General features: G+C 30.5%; 1 protein-coding gene across 3 annotated transcripts in view; it reads left to right on the top strand.

Moving 5' to 3' along the window:
* The window catches only part of LOC113512018 (transcription factor SOX-5), a 388,866-nt gene that overhangs the window by 266,058 nt on the left and 101,462 nt on the right, over positions 1–21,346 (top strand). For all 3 annotated transcript variants that reach the window (XM_031909143.2, XM_026895768.3, XM_052893688.1), the window contains one exon: positions 13,051–13,590. In XM_031909143.2, the coding sequence (XP_031765003.2) occupies positions 13,055–13,590 (536 nt within the window). In that variant the 5' untranslated portion in view covers positions 13,051–13,054. The remainder of the gene's footprint in view (positions 1–13,050; positions 13,591–21,346) is intronic.

A 21,346-nucleotide genomic window follows, 5' to 3' on the forward strand; every position in this document is an offset into this window, starting at 1 on the left:
TAATTCGTGAAAGTCAATTTGCTTATTATTTCTTAGCGCCTTAGCCGCTTTATCAATCGTTATGAAATTGTGTATATCAATTTCATAATTATTGGCATATTTGGTATAGAGAAGGATATATACATACTATTCTACAGAATTGGGTGTCATTTTGACCACATCATCACTTTCCATCAGTTGAGATTGTGATCAATAACGGAACCCTTTTAATAGAAAATAAATAAAATAATAAAATGTCGTCCTTGTTAGTTGATTAGAATTATTTTGTTTAATTCCGATACCATTAGTATGCGTGTGACTGTCAACACTTGAAGATTGACTACTATTTTTATTACCAGAAATTTTACAATCATCCATTTTAGCCATCAATCTTCAAAAAAATTAATTTTCATATCCCAGCCAATCAATATCTAGATCAAATGGACTAAATTGCAGGTGAATACTAATAATTAAATACTAACATAAATAGTATTGGTTTTCTTGCATCATTTGTGTCATAATGTCAATTAAGTAGGATATAATGTAATTACCTAGATTATTATTATATATTGGAACTTTTTGAGTGGATTGAGGAGAAAAATACTTTAGTTTGGAAACGAAACTACAACATTGGATATTTTAACGAAAATACGGGAAGATCTATATAAAACTACGATAAACAAAGCTGTAGCTTGGTGTATTTCCCTTCCCAGTTCCGTTTCAGAGAGCCGCCGCGCGTAATGCCCCTGAGATTTGACAATAATTCTCGATAGCTCCTCTATTCTGCGCTCCCAATGAATACTGAATCGAGACAAGTTTACTATATCTTCTTGGACTCGACCTGTTTCAATTTAGATTATTGCTTCGTTGCTGTTCTCAAATGCAATATCTTAATAGGGTTGCCCATTGAAACATTTCTTCAACATACCTGTAAATACTTCTGTTCGCATAAAAATCCATTTCAATACTTCATTTAGAGAAAATCAGTAAATGAAATCAAAGCTCAGAGATGTATAATGAAATTGTACTGTGTACTTTATTCATTGACCTCCCAAAATTAACAGAGATAACGCTCACAAAGGCTCAGATTGAAAGGTGCCCCTTTCACAAATTCGCCACTCTTTAATCTTCCATCGAAACAAAACTCGGATCGTAACAGGATTGTCTGGCCGTTCATTTACTTAGCAAATTATTCTTTGTCGAACGGAAGAGAAGGCTTTGAATCCATTAATTCCCTGATGGGGTCACAAAGAGGTGGTACGAATTAAAATAATGTATTCTACGACTTCAATGGGATCCCTCCGTCCGGTGCTCCTGTTATTACAAGAATAATGTATTTAAATCAGAGTCTGCTTTCAGATGAAGATGTCGAGCTTTGTGAGCCCGCCGAATAAGTGATCACGTACGGTGCCATTAGGATGTGTTTTATGTGCAAATTATAGGCTAGCATTTTTAAGCTCTCTCGGATTTCAACGTCGACGTTTTCTGAACAATCCCAGTTCGTTAGATAACTTTTAATATGGGTTTCATTGTATATATTTATGTTTGTGCAGACAAATACCCGACCATAATGCTAGCTATGTCGCAATATATCCTAGTAAACCACAGCCTATTATTAATTGCAAATCCCGACACAAACGGTATACGCACAAACAGCAAATTAATCCTCACCATCAAAAGGGTTTAGGAAACTACCCTCTGTTAACAGATAATTTATGATCACCCCATTGCCGAATATTTCGAAACAAACATTTCGATGTATTTATTCTGGTGTTTATTTTAAAGCGTAATATGTCGTGTTCCACTTTGATGTCGTGAAATCGCTTCTGTTCTTTGTCAGCCGCCCAAGGACTTACATCTATTTCGTTAACATATAAATTTCAGTTTTAGCATCTTCTATTTTGAACGTAGAATCCTTTGTAACATGATAGGGGTTTACTGCGTTTCGGAATAGCGTCGCGTCGTATAGAATTATTGCATATGGTTGGTTGGAGTTTGTTTGGCAGTATGAATGGTTCATTATACGTAGGGATACTTTGAGCGGGACGCAGATAATATTTGCGATGTATACCATTGTTTATGATTTGGACAATTGTTTGTGTTGCTCTGTCAAAGGATGCGCACTTGTTTATTTTATGCGACGAAGGGGGAACGAGCGAGGCCATAATAATGTGAACGATGTCACATCGGTTTGATGGATCTGTAATTCTGCAATTCAAAACCTGTACTTTTACGGAGACTTGAAGTATAGACGCAAAAAAGATTTAACTAGCAAATATATTGTTCCTTATAAAGGACTGAGAAAAACCGTCGAGTACTTGAAACTGAATCCTGCTATCGAATTCCTTTGCGAGAAACGGTGCGGAAATGTAGTGGCATCTCGACTCAAACGTTGGTCCTTATTCTCATTTCAACTATTTCTCCTCCACCATTTTGTTTCGATGTTTCTCTTTTACATTGAGTTTTGGGTAATTTAGCATTAAACACGAAATATGCTGTTTTGTAGTTTATTTTGAATCCACTACAATTTTAAACTTGTTCGCCAGGTTGCATCTTATAGCTTTTAGTTTGTAAGCGGGTATACTACGAGTATTTTGAAGAATTAATTTAAGGTAGCAATAGCAATGAGAGCTGTTTACGAAATTCAACACGAAGGATACATTATTATTCATGGTATCATTATATTTTTATTAAAAAATATTTTATAGTTCCATATAAAAGTTCCATTAGAAACTGATGACCCTAATTAAAAAAAAAAGTTAGAACAGTATATTAGGACAAATAACTAGAGATTAATATTTAGCATAAACAAGTTGCTCGCCTAATATACAAACTGTTCTGATAATTACAAACGCAACAGAGAAACACAAAAAAATTTGCCAATTAGGTCTAGCCGTTTTGAAGTGATCCGTTTATATATATTCTTTCGGAAATTTATTTTTATTTACATACATATGAACTGTTTATGTGTTATATTTTTACAAAATTTTGTCAAGATTAACTATTCTTAAATTAATAATTAGAAATGAGTGTGCAATTTATTTAATTGCATTTTATTTTCAGTTTCAGGTCAGTTTTGTTGAGTTCTAATTATATGTTTTGCTTTTATTATCACATCAATAAGAGAGATATGATACGATTTGTCGCGCCATGATTAGCCGATTTATGATTGGATTTCATTAGGTAAAAAAATAACGTCACATAGAAACTGGCACCAATGTATGTATATATATATATATATATATATATATATATATATATATATATATATATATATATATATATATATATATATAGTTAGCAATATACTCTATCGCATCGACCTCCAAGCGGTTTCTACTGGAAAAAATCGTTATTAGTAGTGGTTGAATTCATCATGATGGGCTAATTGACATACTTCATTTTTATCTATCATCCTTCACTGGTGCCCTGCCAGTGTAAATTAATAGCGCAGGCGGAGTCACTGTTTTAAATAGTTTTCCTATTGAGTTGATTATATTTAATTGTTCAATGGAGAAGTTCATGTATACATACAAACATGCATATGGTATGTATGTTTGTATGTATACATATGTAATTTTAATATCAAATTTTTGTTTTGTTCAACTTCGAAATTTCAGAAAACGGTTTATGGTAGGTTCTTTGTAATTACATCGTTGTAATAAATGAGTAAATAAATAAATGTCCATATAATTTTAAAGGCACTTGCCATTTTCAAAATTATCATAATTATTATCAACGTTAGAGCTTATTATCAATTTTTTATATACATCTGTGATGTATTTTTCATGTTTTTATATAATAAATTGCACAAATATAAGTTCCATCAACAATTAAGGTGTATACAGACGTCGCGACGACTCGTCGTCGATTCTCCCTAAACAAGAGACACTGATGAGTATCCCATTGTATTCGCGTCCTTAGGTCACTGCGAAATGAATTGCGGGCGAACGAATAGAGAATGCAGCTATTCAACTATAACTGGTAGCTCTTTAAATTACCTACCGTTATTTTTGCCATATTTAGTAATGAACAGGTACATTTTGTTTCTAAAAAATAAGCAACTGTAATAGTGAAAAAATGCATCGACAACTAACGGTTTCGTTGTCAATTAGAATGAAGATATTTGAATTTAGAACGCGAAATTATATTTATACGAGTAGAGCTCGTTTCGGAATAAGGTTTTCGGAATTTACGCGACATGTAAAGACGATAGCCTTCAAAATTAAAATGGGAATAGCATGGACATAGGTGTAATATATGTTGCAAATCAATTTTCAAAATGACGAATCGAGAATAATAAAAAAGTAGACAAATTGAAAACTTCTTCCTTTTATAAGTTGCTTAGACGTATTCGAATTAAGAACTTAGTGGTTTTTTAAATATATGGGATTAAGTTGGGATAATTCACCAGCGAATTTTAATCAGTTCAACTATTTAAGAGCGATTAAATAACAAACATTAGAATTAATACTCTCCTCTCCAAATGGCCAAACCGATACAACATTCCCTTTTCGATCTTTGCCACTACATCGTCTTTCAGTCTTAACTTCTCTCTAATCACTACTTCCTCATTCTATATTTTAAAGTATACCATAGATACTTCTTAGAGCTCTCATCTTTAAATTACAATCATCATCATCATCTCAGACATTATCCACTAATGAATATGGGCCTCCTCCATGGACTTATATTATAAACAATGGGACTGAGTCACCTGTATTCACTGACTCCCTGCAATACATATGAGGTCATCGCTCCATCTGATCGGGGATCGTCGTACACTGCGTTTACACGTACGGGGTCACCACCCAAGAATCTTTCTTTCACAATTATCACCAGTATTTTCCACACGAATTATAATATACCTACATAATTATTGCTACAGCTCTGACTCCTAATCTTCACCGTCTGCTTAACATTTCAGTAGCTATAGTTCTGAAGAGAACAATAAAGTTCAGCGGTGATTGAGGTATTGTTCACGGCGTATTAACAGTATTGTTTGTTGCGAAATAATCATAATGCCGTCATTACCCTCTGCGAGGGCGACAGGACTCGCGCGATAAGTATGGAGTGGGATTCTGTTCTGAGATTTACTGTATCAACTTATTTCGTCAACGATCACGTTTATATATCTATATAATCCTTATTAATATTACAAATGTGAAAGTGAGTTTGTTTGTTAACACTTAATGCCTTAAGTTTTTAACCAATCACTGTAAAATTTCGTCTACCTACACGTACTATAAGGGATGGAAAAGGACATAGGATTATTATTAAAGTAATATTAGATAAATAGAAAGATTTATAGTTAATTAAAATATAAAAAAATATTGGCAGTTTACTGTTTAAGTTGCAAAAACCGATCTTACTGCTAGCCAAATATTATCAAATACGATTTTAGATGAGCTTCTATGTATGTATTAGGAATAGGTAAGTTATTTGTCAGACATTATTAGATTTTGTCTAATTGCCTCCTTCAATAACTCTTAATTTATCAACCAACAACTATTATATTTTCAACGCGACTTAGAATTGGCAACAAGCTTACCTGATGCAGAGTGGTAACATTACCTGTAAATATGAACAGTACCGTGAGCGTTACAGAATACATTGTGACGCCTCAGATACCGCAATATAATGTATTACTATTCCTGATATGCTCTAAGATGTTCTACAAGAAATACATAATTATATAAATAGGAATCAGTTAATATGTCTTTACTCAGTTAGGTACAAATTTCTCTAAAGTTTATTGTGTATAAAATTATATAAATTACTTATATTAGGGAACAGTTTCTTTCCACAATATAATATCGTCACGCCCACTTGAGCTCGAGTTGTCGCAAACCCAATGGGTAATTTCCCCCATTGTCAGACGCAAGAAAATGTGCCTGCCACAGATGTAGTTTCAGCTATAGAATTTATAACTGGAAATGACAATCATAATATTTTTATCCGCCTGCTTCAAATATGGAAAAAATAATGTTTTTTAGGTAAAAATATGTCCGGATATTTGATGCGATGTATGATATCAATGGCGTGGTAAATGGATTATAATGTCTAACTAAATGTATAAAAAATCCTTGTTATGGAATTTATTTAACCCTAATCTCAGAAACTGCTTAATTAAAGTATGTGTGGGTAAAAAAAGTTTTTATCTGGATAAATATATATAAAATTAAATCCTCAAAATAACAATACAAGAGATGTATCAGGAACGTCACAGTGTATTTTATGTGATGTTTATGGTGTTGATCATGGTTATGGCGACGTTTGTCATATTGATCATGTAAGCCATCAGGTTGTTAGTTATTTTGAATTTCGTTTAATTGAGGTTTTTTTTTTATTTAAGTAAACTTAATTACGAACATTTTTGAATAGTTATTTTTTTTTATTCTACCACCGATTAGGAATACAATTTCAGCTGAGAAGAAAAGGCAATATGTCAATAAAGACTGGTAACAGCACAATATTTATTTAAATTATTTGACAAATCAGGTGCAATATTATAAATATTGAATTACATGTAAACGAAAATATATTTAGATATATAGCAGATTTAATTCGTAATGTAGTTAATAATTAAATAAAATTATCAAATAAGTATCTACATTATGTGTATAGTTCCCAATATTTAGTGTAATTTTTTTGGTTTGCTTTTCTGGTATATATTAATAGTAATTTTTGAACATTTCAATTCGTACAAAATATTTGATAGTTATGTTAAAAGCTACTTCCAGATTTCTTTAATTCCCTATCTCTCTATTAGACTTGTTATATTTTGTTCAAGTTTTTGTGTGTAGGGAGTTTTCTTGTAATTCGCTGCCGATAATTTTAGCTCCCTTCGCCTTGCTCGTTCTATAGACGCCAATTGTATGATTGTATGAATGCAACCCTGTTTCAGGTTCATTTTCTGTTTTTCTTTCAACGTATACAAATTTAGGGAATTTTGCTTTTATATTTTTTTTATACTTACCACATTTTATGATAGGTAATTTCTAGTTCTTATATTTCAAGTTTATAATGATATTGTATCTAGTTTCCTTTAATTAAATGCAATGACGATATAATTAAAAACAAGGGGAAAATTAAAAATAATCATATGTAACGAAAATGCATAAAATAATGAAAATCGGAAAAATTACTTTCTTGATATTATGGTCATATTATTAATAATTTATGTAAATTTAAAATATAAATAGTTTATTTTTTATCAAAGATTTATATTTGAAATGGCTAAGGACTAATCTCCATTAATCATTAAGTACTTGACGAGAAAAAAATATCTAAATAAGATTCTTTATAAAATATTAGAATATAAATTAAATATATTACAACATAAGTAGCCCCATTCAACATAGGCAGGTAATAAACAGCATGATAACGATTTCAATAAGATAAATAGCGGATCGAAACCTAATTTTCGCGAAGCGCTACAAAATTTTATTTCTTATTGTGAATAAACTTATTATAGAAAAGAATAATTCAGTTACTGGTCCAAGAGAGAGATTTTCCGACGTTTTTTCCAAAGGCCGAGAGAAATGTTTTCGCTTTACTCATTCAATTACGTGCGCCTCACAATATTTCTATTTAAATTTTATTTTTCATTGTGCCCTCCACTGCTTTTATTTGCTTATTCAATTTACAAAGTTTTGTATAGCGTTTAAACTGAAGTTGTTTACACATATTAAAGGTACCAATTTAATATTGCAATATTCGTATGTACATGAACTTTGACATAGGATAAATTGTTACTACGTACTGATCCATTTCAATACTATATTGTAGATATTATTGGTGTCGTAGTTGTAATATATGCGTTGGTTTTAGTACTAATTCATCAAATTAATTTTATTCTTGATATTTGAGTCTGGCAGTCTTTACTTTTGTTTTCCATATCACCTCGTCCATCCGAAGTCACATTAGTTATATAGGTTTTCCCAAGTTTATTTGTAGCCCAATAAATTACTAGCCTCCTGCTAGTTTGTAATTTTTTTTTAAACTCACAGGGCAAATTAGCATGCGACTCATCTGATGCTAAGTGGCTAGCGCCTCTCATAATCACACGCAGAACTGTGGAAAACACGTGTGGTTTCGGACTTATAAAAAGGAATACCTATACTCTTTTATTGAATATTAGATGTATTTAATCAGAAAGTTAGATAAAAACACAGACAAATTATTAAAAATGTATGTTATTTCCCTAAAACTATGAATAATGTTTCCGGGGGCAGCTTGTATTAAATCTTTTTTTTTTTATTTTAGAGTCAATATCCCCGTTTACATATAAGATGGGTATATCTAATAATTACCCAACACACTCAGAAGCAGTACCGGGGCCGTCGTGACGACACTTAATATTCGTCAGTCAACCTTCCACGTTTATCTAAGACGGACACCGGGCATCGGCAATTTCCTTCAAATAGATTGGAAGTTAGACGGTCATTACCACCCTGTCGGGGTCTGCTTCATAGGTAACTAACGGATACGAATGTTAATACGTTGTATAAATTAGATGGTCGCTCGTATGATGTCACCCGACTGGTTGCTCTTGCATCAATGCCTATCTATATGTGCATTTCATTGCTGCCCTGCCTCGGCCGATACCATTTACGAGTACATTGTACTTAACTTTACTGATATCTTTTTTTCTTTATTCGATACTAGAGACCCGCCCCGGCTTCGCTTGATTTTTTTAAATAAAATACAGGCCATGTTATTCGCATATCATGTTGCTTTTTATAGGTGTTTTTTTTAAAAAATCAATAGTATTTTTTGGTTTTATTCATTACAAACAGAAAATCAAATACATATTTTCTTTTTATAATATTATTTTAAGATTTTACTTCTCTTATATTCATCATTATCATCTTTTTAGTCATTATCCGTTCACTGTTAGACATAGGGCTCCCCCATAGGCTGCCATAAAAAAACGGTCCTGAACCACCTGCATATTTTCCTTTACTTAAACATTTTTGTTATAAATGTTTCGGATTTGTAATTTTAGTTTAATTACTTTGTTTAGGTACAATTATTCTTTTTTACTTTTTTTTATCATCAGTACTTAATGTTTTTGTTTATAAATTTATAATTTTGTAATTATTTTTTGACATGTGATATTTTTAATTACCTATTTGCAATAATAAAATCCCATAGTATATCAATATAATATAAAAATATATTTGAAAAAAAAAAACATATTCCTCAGTAGTGCTTGTAAAAGGGGTGTTTGCGTTTCGTTTAACTAAAACAATTTGCTAACAATTTAGTTACGTCATTGTTGCACGCCCCTCTAGTCGCTAAATTGAAATCAGCTGTGCCCTATTGACACTTGTTCTGATATTTTAGAGTTCCGTGATAAATTGGGGAAACAGTCGTATCGTAACATTTATAATATATTCGTGGGCCATTTATTTTTTAACATTTCCGTTTACTACATTACTTATTTGTAAAATTATTTTTCACAGTAGTATTTCATATAGTAGTAACAAGTTTAGCAAAAATATATACTCTCTAATACTTATTTATGTTTTCCAATTGTGTGTTATTGAACATAAGCACGTAATAAAATATAAGAAATAGAAAGTATTGTCATCAAGGTAAACGTTTCCGAACGTATCTAAATATTAACTTGTCAAATTTCCCGCCAATCGGCCATATTGTTCGCGCCACCACGGGACGCCATTGTGTACGTAATGAAAAGGAAATTAATAGTTACAATCCATTTCATTTGTTATGACTGACGATTTCTATGCTCATAGAAATAAGGGTGAAACTCTTTAATATTATTTCTTGTACAGACAAATGTCAGGGAAGTGGGTAGCTGTGTATTTATATACTTTCATGTTTCAAATGTTTCCGTATAAATTGATTTTATGATTAGAACCAATATTTAATGCACAATTTATATTTTCTATATTTATTGAATTTGTTTTTGTCTACTTAAATGGAGTTTAATTACCTATTTTTAATTTATACTTGTGTATTTTTAAGTAATTAACATAGTAAATAATATCTAATGGAAAAACGTAAATTTATAAATTAATAAAGAATTCTTATCTACCAATATAGGCGCAGATTTCATTACGTATTAATAAAATTAATTAATCAAAACTGTCAAATTTCATTAAATTATATATCAGTTTATTCTTTTTGTGCGCCATAATTTTGTTTTAGTTTATTTTCATTTCTCCTATATTGTTACATTTCGCAACTGCGAGCAAGTCAGCAACGTGCCAGCGAGGAAATTAGTTTAGTACCTCGATGGAGCTAAGAAATCTACAATAAAAGGAAAATCTATTCTAATTTATTCATTTTATCTTTTATTATTTTTGAATTACGGAGTACTGAAATTTTAACTTTTACCTAGAAAATCAAATATAGGTAAAAAGCAATTTCATTATGACATGACAGATAAATGAATTGTTTGATGTTTGTGCTTACTTTTCAATAAAATCGATTGACATTCTTGGAATTTTTATTTGTATTTTCATGAGCTTTAATTTACATGTACGTATATGAACGTATTTTTTTACTCTAAAGTTTATTGATGTTACCTTTTTTTTAAAAAAAAAATTAATTGTTAACTAAAGATTGTCAGATAATACAAACATTGCCACATTTTGGATTTGTTGTTACATTATATTATTTTGTTTAATGTACATTATATATACTTACATTATGTCACTGAATGCTAGTGACTCAGGACCGGTCCTTATGGTAGTCTAGTTAGTTCATTATGGGAGGCCCAAGTTCAGCAGTGGACAGATAATGGCTGAAATAATGATATATATATATATATATATATATATATATATATATATATATATATATATATATATATATATATATATATATATATATATATATATATATATACTTAATATAATAAAATATATTAAATAAACTAAATACAATGTTTTCTGCTCTATTATCTAATCTATAATCATGATTGTTATTATAAATATTTTGTGCTTATTCTCTTTTTCTTATTTTGTTGTCTTTCGTAGCTTCATGGAATAATTTCCCTTTCATTCGGCGAGGTTGAATGTCTAGATTTTTGTGTCACTAAGTCAATATATCTAGTTCATCAATACATACCTATAATTGTGTGGACATTCCATACATACACACATACATATCTGTCACGCGTCTCCCATTAGGGTAGGCAGAAACAGTGGAACGTCAAATGCTTGGATTCCAACAAACCTCTATCGCTTCTTCCACATTCCAAAGAAGGTAAACAACTTCCAAAAGAAGGTAGTTTTCAATTCTAATGGATTTATCGTGTGTCTTATACGTGATGTCTTCGTCAATTATAAACCACTAATTATAATTTTTCTCTTTTTTTTTCTTTTTCATCTTTACGTTTACTTCCTTGTTGTTCTCAATTAAAATTAATTGACGCAGTGAAAAATCTTTTCAGACACGATTTTGCGTTTGTGTAAAATTAAATATATATTTTGAGTTTGTCGTGTTCTGTGTGTAAAATCTAGTGATGGAATATCATGTACAGATTAAAAAAACTGCTAGTATTTTTTTTTTATTTCTATTCTGTAGATATATAACGCACAAATGACACGTATGATTCAATAGAATGACATTTAAAGTGACACATACTGTAGTGGTGCATAAATGATTATGTTACTCTGATTATGCACTTGTGACTGTGTCAGTTTAATGAGTGATTATCTTTACATTGTAGTACATAAACTAACATGTGTGTAAGTATGTGAAATTTACATTCAGTTATATTAACGTAAAGACTAATTTTTATATTGACAACTTAAAATTGTGTTCCACAAAATAAATCTACTTCAATTGTGGTAAAACGAATTATTTTTAATTTAAAAACTAAAGTATGGAACCGATTTTGATAAAATTTCTATGAGACCAATTTGTATATACTTCCAGATAAAATAAAGATTTTTCAAATCACTTTAGAACTGAGCAAGTTATGAGGTAACAAACATAAAAAAAAAATACAATCTAATTAAAAACCTTTTTCTTTTTAATGTCGGTTGAAAATAAAATTATTTCATAACGTAAAAACGACCATACAAGTTGTAGGTTAGTTTGGTTGCTGACTGTATCTATATACCATAGTTATTATCCAAATACATATATTGTTAAAGTTAAAAAAATATTCGTACATCTCAATAATCAGTGTAAATACACTTAATTAACTATCTACAACTGAGCCAAAGACAAACAGACATCAAAGCCGAGCTGCCAGACACTGTCTGCACAAGAAATTCGTTTGTTAGCAGATCCAATGAAGACATCTTGACTGAAATTAACACCGAAGCATAAACATGTTTCGGGGAAACATTACACACACAAACAAAATTGCAAGTTACACATACACTAGCATTAGTCCGTGATTGATAACGGACTAATGCTTTATGTATACATTCGTAAGAATAATCATACAATCAAATTAACTAACTTCACAAGATCTCCCCCGTCCTTCTAATTCTGTACAAAAATAGACGTTCCAAACGTAATGCAGGTTGTGTTCAGGGGTCTAGATGAAGTGGATGGTTCACTGGACACCTTAAGTCCAAAGCAGTGACTGCAATTAGTACAATTAGTAAGGCCCAATTAGGTGCTTTAACGAAGCGAGTTTCGCAACTAGTCGGAGTTTGGTGACAAATACTACGTTTGACGTCTGACCCGGGATTTGTATCAACATTGATACGAAAGGCTTGGTTGTCCCCGATGAAGCTAACTAATTTATCTCCAATTATAAATACCTAAATAAAATTATCAAACTAAATAGATAATGTTTATTTACTAATACTTTTTAATAAAGTATCACGTAAATGTACTAAATTGTCAAGAATAGACATAAAATATACTAATAAAAATAAAATAATTCGGGTAATTGATGGACATCTGATAAGTCTATTATCTTACGTATGTATAATAGTAGTTTTAAATTAAGAACAATTACTCATAAACAACTAGTTGAAGGAAAAAAAATATCAACTTATATAAGTATTATTGATATCGAGATATAACAACTTTGATAATTTCGACATTTCTGACTAAAGGTTTTGTTCACAGAAACATGTCATCTAAACGGAAGTCACCGCCGTCGAAATTGCAAGAAGGAGTCACCGAAACCGTTAAGCAAGAAGCTGGTCCCGCCAATCTGGACTTCCCAGACCAGCCTGAATCCGACCCTGAACAGCAGAATTATTATAAATTCTCGCCTAGCCCATCAACAAGAAGTTCTGTAAGTGAAGAAGACCCAACAAATTACGACGACGAAAGGCCAACAAAAAAACAGAGATTAGAAACTTTAGACATGACAAACAATCTTCTAGTCCCATCATCTTTCCTAAGTCTACATCAGGTCAATGACCTACAGGCTCGGAGACGTGGCTCCTCAGAATGCAGTAGTCCAGGTGCTGAAGCAAAAGTTTTAGGGCTCTGTAACAATAATAATTCATTGTTAAATCACAACAGTGCTCTGTCGTTAGCTCCGCCTCATAAGCGGTCAATGGATGACGTCCTTAAGAGATTAACGTCAAAAATGAATAATAGCACAATAAAAGAAGAGAAGAGGCCTACACCATCCACTACGCCAGTCAAGCAAAACAAGTAAGTACAATTGTATTTGTTTGGTGTTTTAAAAATAACCTGAGATCGTACTCTTGTCAAATTTAAAATTCTTATGTTAATAACCAATTCTCAAAGTATCTCATAATTCTTGATGCTTTTTCATTGAAAAGGTTTCGAATTTAAGAAAGGTTGCGATTATTATGAGTAGTCAAAATTCAAAACTAATTCGTCTCTTATCACGGATATATAAAAATAAAATAAATAAATAAATATCTATTTTAATAATTACAAATTCCACTTGAAACAAAAATTTCGTTTGTAATTTTGCAGTAAAGCAAGTTAAATCTTTTCTGAGTCAGTGTTAGAATTAATAGTTGCTTTCGAAGAAAAAAGAATCATCGAAATACTTTTTGTATTTTCTAAAATAAGATATTATGTATACATACAATTTTTTTTTTATTTTTTTATACTACAATACACAAACAAGCATACAGTCCGAGTAATGGGCCCTTAAGAAACTTTAATAAATAAATGTCATTTTTTAAACAATTTAGCCAAATAGATATAATTCTCTCTTTTTTTTTTAATTAATCAGTCTTACAATATTAGCCTCAATTTGCTATTACTATTTCAATGTATCTTGAAATTGTGTTGTCAACAGTGATACCTTTTAATAACATAATTAACAATATGTAATTAATCTTTGCTCTACATTATTGGCAATTTCCGACATAGATTAATCTATGTTTTGTCTCACTATGTTTATATACTGATACGGAAATCGTTCTGATAATGATTTGTTATTATTAATATCCTTACGATATTCCTCTAGTTACATTGCGGAATCCAAGATAATCACATTATGTCAATAATGATACTTAACTGAAATAATGATACTCACATTACTGATACTTAACCGGGTAGATATTGTACGTATACGTATTTCATTTTTTACATTCCCTATGATCCTCAATTGTGAGGTAATATCGGTAAATGTAAAAGAAAAAATTAAAAATAAATATATAATTACAAGTAAATAATAATTAATTAATGCGTTAACTTAACATTTGTACAAATTTTATTGTGTAATTAGGAATAAATAAATAAATATTACTAGAACATTTAATGAAGTGAAAATATATTTTTGCTACTGTAAGACTTGTTCAGTTTTTTTTTATGTGGAGTTTTTAACTCTTTCTCACTATACGTGCCATTTTTCAAATTTACTAACCTTGTCTTGACAGTTATAAACACAATAAGAAAGGAATTAGTCAAATAAGTGCGGCCGTTTTCTAACGATGCGCTTAAATACATTCGGCAATTGATTTTTATTTACATAGATGAGTACCAATTATGAAGATCTGATTGTAGATCAAAAATAGATAGCGTCACTATAGCGTAGTAGCATATAAATTTAAGTTGAAAGTAATGTAACTTTGAAGGATAGCGATTAATAACTAACTGATGAATATTACACAATGTGTCCTTGTGATATTCCCTAAACATTTGTTGTATTTTTTTTTGATGGGTGAAAATAGTATGGTAACCCCGCCTGCGCTAACGGGATACGCTGGCGGAGCACCAGTGAAGGGTGATAGATGAGAATGAAAACAGGCCAGTTAGCCCATCATGATAAATTCATCAGGAATTAACCATGATAGTTTCCAGGGGTAGTACGACCTGGTTGGGTATATTGCTAGCAATGGGATTCTCAGTCTCCATTACTAACAATCCCTTTCCCCCTACATTTGTTGTATTAAGTTATCGATTTTTGTCCTAGACCTGGTGGATTAACACTTACGAATCAAATCAACCCAAATTACACTTTTAGGATTATATGTCAATAAATATCTATTATTAAATGAATATGAAACAAAAAAAAAAACAAAATAGCACTCAAAACAATTTCAATGAGGAACCATTACGTGTTATTGACGTAACTTTAATTGCTATAGGACAAGCTAAACTGCGGTTACGCAGTAAAATAAAGCGGCGACAGTACGTGACTATTCCTGCATTGGTCGTTTAACCAGAATTTAATTGGTCGTATTATAGCTCATTAAAAACAAAGTTAAGAGTATGTGCACCGCAAGTTCACTATAAAATCTTATACGATGATTTTACTATTATTTTATAGATATTTTGGTTTTAACGCTATTTGTCCACGGTACTTCATTGCGATCGTAAACTGCATAGATAATATCAAAATTTAGAAAATGTGCATTGATATTCGATGTAATGGGCAGTTAAACAATGGTTATAATGTACTTATTGCACATTATAATTACTTCCTTACTATCCATATCTTCTTAAGTAAAAGCATTTTTAAGGGCCTGATTACATTTTTCAAATGATTATAAATAACGTACAAACCGAAATATTATAGTTGTAGATATATTTTGTTAAACTTTTGTATTCTAAACAATTACATTGTAATCTATCAAATCGTAGCTAACTTTATCAGATTAAATAAGTTAATTTAAAATTAGATTATGTGTTAACTGTAGTTTAAAATTCTTCGTTGATTGTGAACACAATTAACTCATTAGTTAATCGTGTTCACAATTTCACACTAATTTCATTAAATTTGTAACTACAATACATTTGACATTAGTAAGTCATGTGGAGCAACCCACATGTCGTATAATACAACCTGTTTTAACAAAGTAAAAATTTGTTGAACGTATATTATCATTTTTACCTGTTCTTTCATTGTAGAAAATCACCTGAGTTTAGTTTGTTTTCACTTAAAAACAAAATGTCTTTTGGTAACGGACTGTAAATTTATTTGCTTCATAAATTTTCATTTGCTGTAAATTATATGGCCCATAATAAACATACTGTTCGCACATAAATTGCATAGATATGACACTATTTTGTATATTTAGTTTCTATTTTTATTAAATGAACATTTAACATTACAGTTTAACCCAAGGTGAAAGAAAATTAGCATAACTAAATAAGTATAACTGATAACCATTTCACTTATTGCACTGAGTGGCTTAATCTTAGTAATACCTATCAGTAATATTGTTAGATTCTTGTAGTAATAGAAGTTTAGAATTATAGAGAGAGATTAGAACTACATATTGATAGATAGATACTCTTCGTTGTTTCCTCAAAAAGATTACAGTGGTAAACCTATTATAAATACAAACAATTACAAGAAAAAATTACACCGAGAAAACAATGAGTGGCCTTATCACTAAGAGCGATCTCGTCCATGCGACTTTTGGATGGAGAAGAGTAATTATAAACAGTTTGGCGAAACGTATCAATTGACTAGGAAAAATAGAAATCAAGCCTTTCCATACCATATATGGTACTAGGTATGTACAAAATTTCATGACGATTGGTCGAGTCTTTAAGATGTCAAAATCTAACAAACAAACTAACTCATTTTCACGTAAGGATATGGATAATATTAAATTATTTTCATTAATAAGTATATGTTTTGTCATTATTATTTTCAACCTACTTAAAAAAGCAGGAAGTTCTCCGTCTAACTCCGTCGGTTCTAAACGGATTTGGAAAATTCTATTTTTATTTAAAAGTACATATTTACAAATTAACTGGTTTTGTCACAATTGAAATCGATATTTTTTGGGACACAGTTTTTAAATATACTCGCATCTGTTGACTCTAAAATATACTAATAATAAAAGATTACATTTGGTATGAACGCTTCAAACTTCAACCGCTTAAAATTTTCAAAAAGGCTTTTCTATGCATGATAATAGAATGGTACGATAGCTCCACCTGCGCTATCAGTATACACTGGCGGGGTACCAGTAAATAATGAAAGGTGAGAATTAAAACAGATAAATCGACGCGTCGTGATAAATACAGAATTAATCTTATTGGATTCCAGAGGGAACCGTGTGGTGGAGTTCGACCTAATAGGGTATAAATTTACCAATGACCATTAGCATTATAGCTTATATTAATGTAAGCTAGTAGCAAAATGATACAAATTTTCGTCATGGACAAAACCCTAAATATAACCATTGTTATAACCATAAAATCCTAAGTTAGCCTAATTAGTATAATTACGCCGACACTGTGTTTATTGTTAGCAAGATGTTAATGTTACTCTGTAACAACTGTTAATTATAATAACAAGACGAGATTAGACCGCGTTATGTGGGCAATTTACAGGGTAATGTTTAAGACACTTTGTTACTTTACAGAGTTATTTATACGGTTGTTCAGGGGATTTTCTTGTTTTGAAATTATGTATGCCACTTGTATAGAGTTTTAGACCATTTACACGAGTGTATGCTGTTATAAATTTTAGAAGTATTTTATGTAGACATATTTTATGTTTTAAATTTCTTTTTTAAATCATTGAAAATGGCCGTCATTTTAAATAATGTTATCATTAATGTTAATTTATAAGTAACATGTACACATCTATATTTATATTAAATCAGAAAAAAAAGTAGTTCCAATTTCAAAAATCGACTTGATCTGGGAAATTTAGAATCTAATTACTTTTAACATTGTAAAAATGTTGTTTGCCAAATTTTTATTATATTAAATAATAATTAAATAAAAAAATAATGATATCGTAAATAATTTTACTAGTCACTTACCATCAGGTGAGCCGCATGCTCGTATGCCCCCTGCGTTGTAAAAACAAAAAAAAAATTAATTAAATGTACTTTTTTAATGTTCTGTCTATATATTCTTACTCAATTTTAAGTTAATGTCATATGTAAATCTAATCATATAAAATTTCGACGTCATACACTTAACGGTCTGACTGAAAACAAAACAAACCGATATCATTTGTGATAAAATTAATATTAGACCAACAGGGAAGTAAACATTATCAGTTGCTAAAAAAATAATACAGGCGAAATGACAACTTTCGTGTTATATATTTTGTAATAGATAGATAGACACTATTGTTCCTTCCAAAAGATTACAATAGAACTTAGCATAAGAGCAAACAAATTACAAAGAAGAAGGCATGGGTAATATGGATACCGATCCGATATCTATATATTGGGTTTGGATCATTAATGGCGCAGAAAATTCATTTCTATATCGCCCATACCGGTTGGATATTTATTTTCGAATATGTTAAAAGTCTGTTATCAAATATTATTTTTTGGTTAACAGAACTTTAACATATTTATTATTGGTTCCAGTATCTTGATATTGTAACTTAGATATTGCTATATATTACTCACCACAAAGAAGATCATACTGCAGTCACACACAGTGCGGTTTCAAAGGAACTTTCTTTCGTGAACACTCAGGTTGTGAAACTAAAGTCCTTCCTGCCAAGTTACCTAGAGACTACAGATGGCTTCGAAAAGGGCGTAATAAGGTTTCTTAAGGGCTGGCGACACATGCGTCCAGACGTCTATACACTATGGTAACCGTTTGATATAAAACAAACACTAAGAAAACAATAGGCGACCTTATCCCTAAAGGTGATCTCTTCTACGTATCATATATTGTATGTGATAATACTAACAAACATAAACAAGAACGATTGACTGCGGAACTCTAAAAAGTCATAATTCTATCTGAGTAATAGATAAATGTAGTAGTGATTACATGGTAATTACATTATGTAAGCGTTTGTATGTATTTATCTAAAATTAACAAGAAGTACTATGAAGCACGCAGAGAATTGGCGGCCAATGGACTTGTTATAATGAGAATATACGAGTTAGCGATGTAAGTACATATTATATTTTATATATAACTATCTTTAATATACATGCTGTTAACCAACTTCAAAAATTTGCAGGTGATTCTAAATTTGATTATATATTTTTTTATTTATATTACCTTAGAACTCTGAAATTTAAACATCAATGTAAAAGAACAATTTTATTTATTTATTTACCAATTTATTGCGTCAATATTACAGGACTTGTTGAAACGTTTTCAATAATTATAGTGTAGTACAAAATGCAGTCTTATTGCTAAGCAATTTTTTATCTGACAGTAAATCCATTATTATATTTAGTATATCTAGTAGTTCCTTTTAGATAGGTCCCATTGAGATATTATTAAATTAAATCAGTACTTTAGTTTTTAATTAAATAATTGTTATAGCCATAATTTAAGCAGTTTTTTTTGTGGAACAAAATGTACATGTCTTGTATATAATTATTTTGTTTTTCTTTTTTTATAAACTACTCATATCATTTATCAATAAATAATATAATGCCATTTTTATTTAACAATAACAATACACATAATTAATTATAAATAATCTCCCAAAAGGTATCCAGGCAGCATACTCAAGATACTGGCATTGCCGCTTTGGATTGCTAAACTTATCATTTGCGCAAAGATTCTTGTATTGGGAAAAATAAAATTTCCGTTACATTCCTATATCAGTAGCTAATGGACGCCCAAGTGTCTGGTTTCCCATAGAAATCTCACCAAGTGTACCATTAAAAAAATATTAATTCATTAAAATGTGCTATTTAACAAGAGATGACAGGGTCTTAAAATATATTAATTGTCTAAATGGACGTTGTATCGTCAAATTAACTCGCTTTATAATGGACAGAAACTAGTTTGTTTTGATACTGTTAGTCAGAATAATTTCGTATTCATAATGTTGGCTATTGGCTAATGAACTAGAATTGATTTCTATAATCTTATTAAGTCTGTTTATGAGGTCATCTAATTACGTTCATTTTAAATTATTATTTCTCTTTTAGGGTTCTTTAGTAAAAATTTATAGGTACTCTAAATTGCTGATATTATTTTCTGTGGCGAGGGTATCCAAATTCAGATATAGGTATATTTTTTGTGTATTATTTAAGTGTAGTATTTTGAAACTATCATCGTATATTATAAAAAAAAATGGATAAAAAAGAGAGAGAAGGACAGAAAATATGTCTTACTCATATTACACGTGCTAAATGTATTATAAATTATAATATATATTATAAATGTAATAAATTAAATTGCGTTCTACAAAGAAAAAAAAACATTTATTTATTCTTTATTAACCACATTACAAAAAAAAATGTCTGGTACAAAAGGCGAACTTAATACTATATTCTACTCCTCAAAAAGAAATCCGGTTGTGTAAGCTTAAATTCTTGACGGTACAAACATAAAAGGAAGGAGGGGGGGATTTCTTAGTAACAGAGTCTAATAGCCCTATTGCATGCAATAATGCGGTTACTCCTGAAAATCATCGTGGTTAATTCTTGTGGAACTCGTCAACGATGGGCTAACTGACCTTTTTCATCCTCATCTACCATCTTTCAATGGTGCGCGCAGCGTATACATGCAGCATATACGCAAGCGGGGTTACATTTCCATTAAAAAAAAAAAAGGATCAGAAGTGCCGAAACCGGCGAATTTCATTCAAATTTTGTCTCTGTATTTCCTTACGTATTTCATCGTAATCTATTTCATGTGTAGATATCAAATTGTAAAACAATAAGATAAAATTATTGAACGGCAACCTAATTTTGAACAGAACATAATGCGTAAGGACAAAGGTGCCGTATAGTTCAGTTCACAATAAAATTAGATACAGATAATGTTTAATAATAGAGATAATAATAAAGGTTAAGGCAGTGTCATATTGCCATGTCAATATTTGTATTTACCGAGCATCTCATTATCTTGGTAATTAATAGCAATGATAATGATCATTGTCGCGGATGTTTTAACTCGTAGTAACTATGCAATACATTGTTTTCTATACGTACAGAGAAAATTCGAAGTCATTAGCAATCTTTTACCAGAGGGAGACTTTGTACAAAAGTCGATTGCTTGGGTACCTCTGTCCCATTCGTGTTTC

Source organism: Galleria mellonella, unplaced genomic scaffold, assembly GCF_026898425.1.
Source record: "Galleria mellonella isolate WM207_F2 unplaced genomic scaffold, CSIRO_AGI_GalMel_v1 utg184, whole genome shotgun sequence".
Taxonomy (NCBI): Eukaryota; Metazoa; Arthropoda; class Insecta; order Lepidoptera; family Pyralidae; genus Galleria; species Galleria mellonella.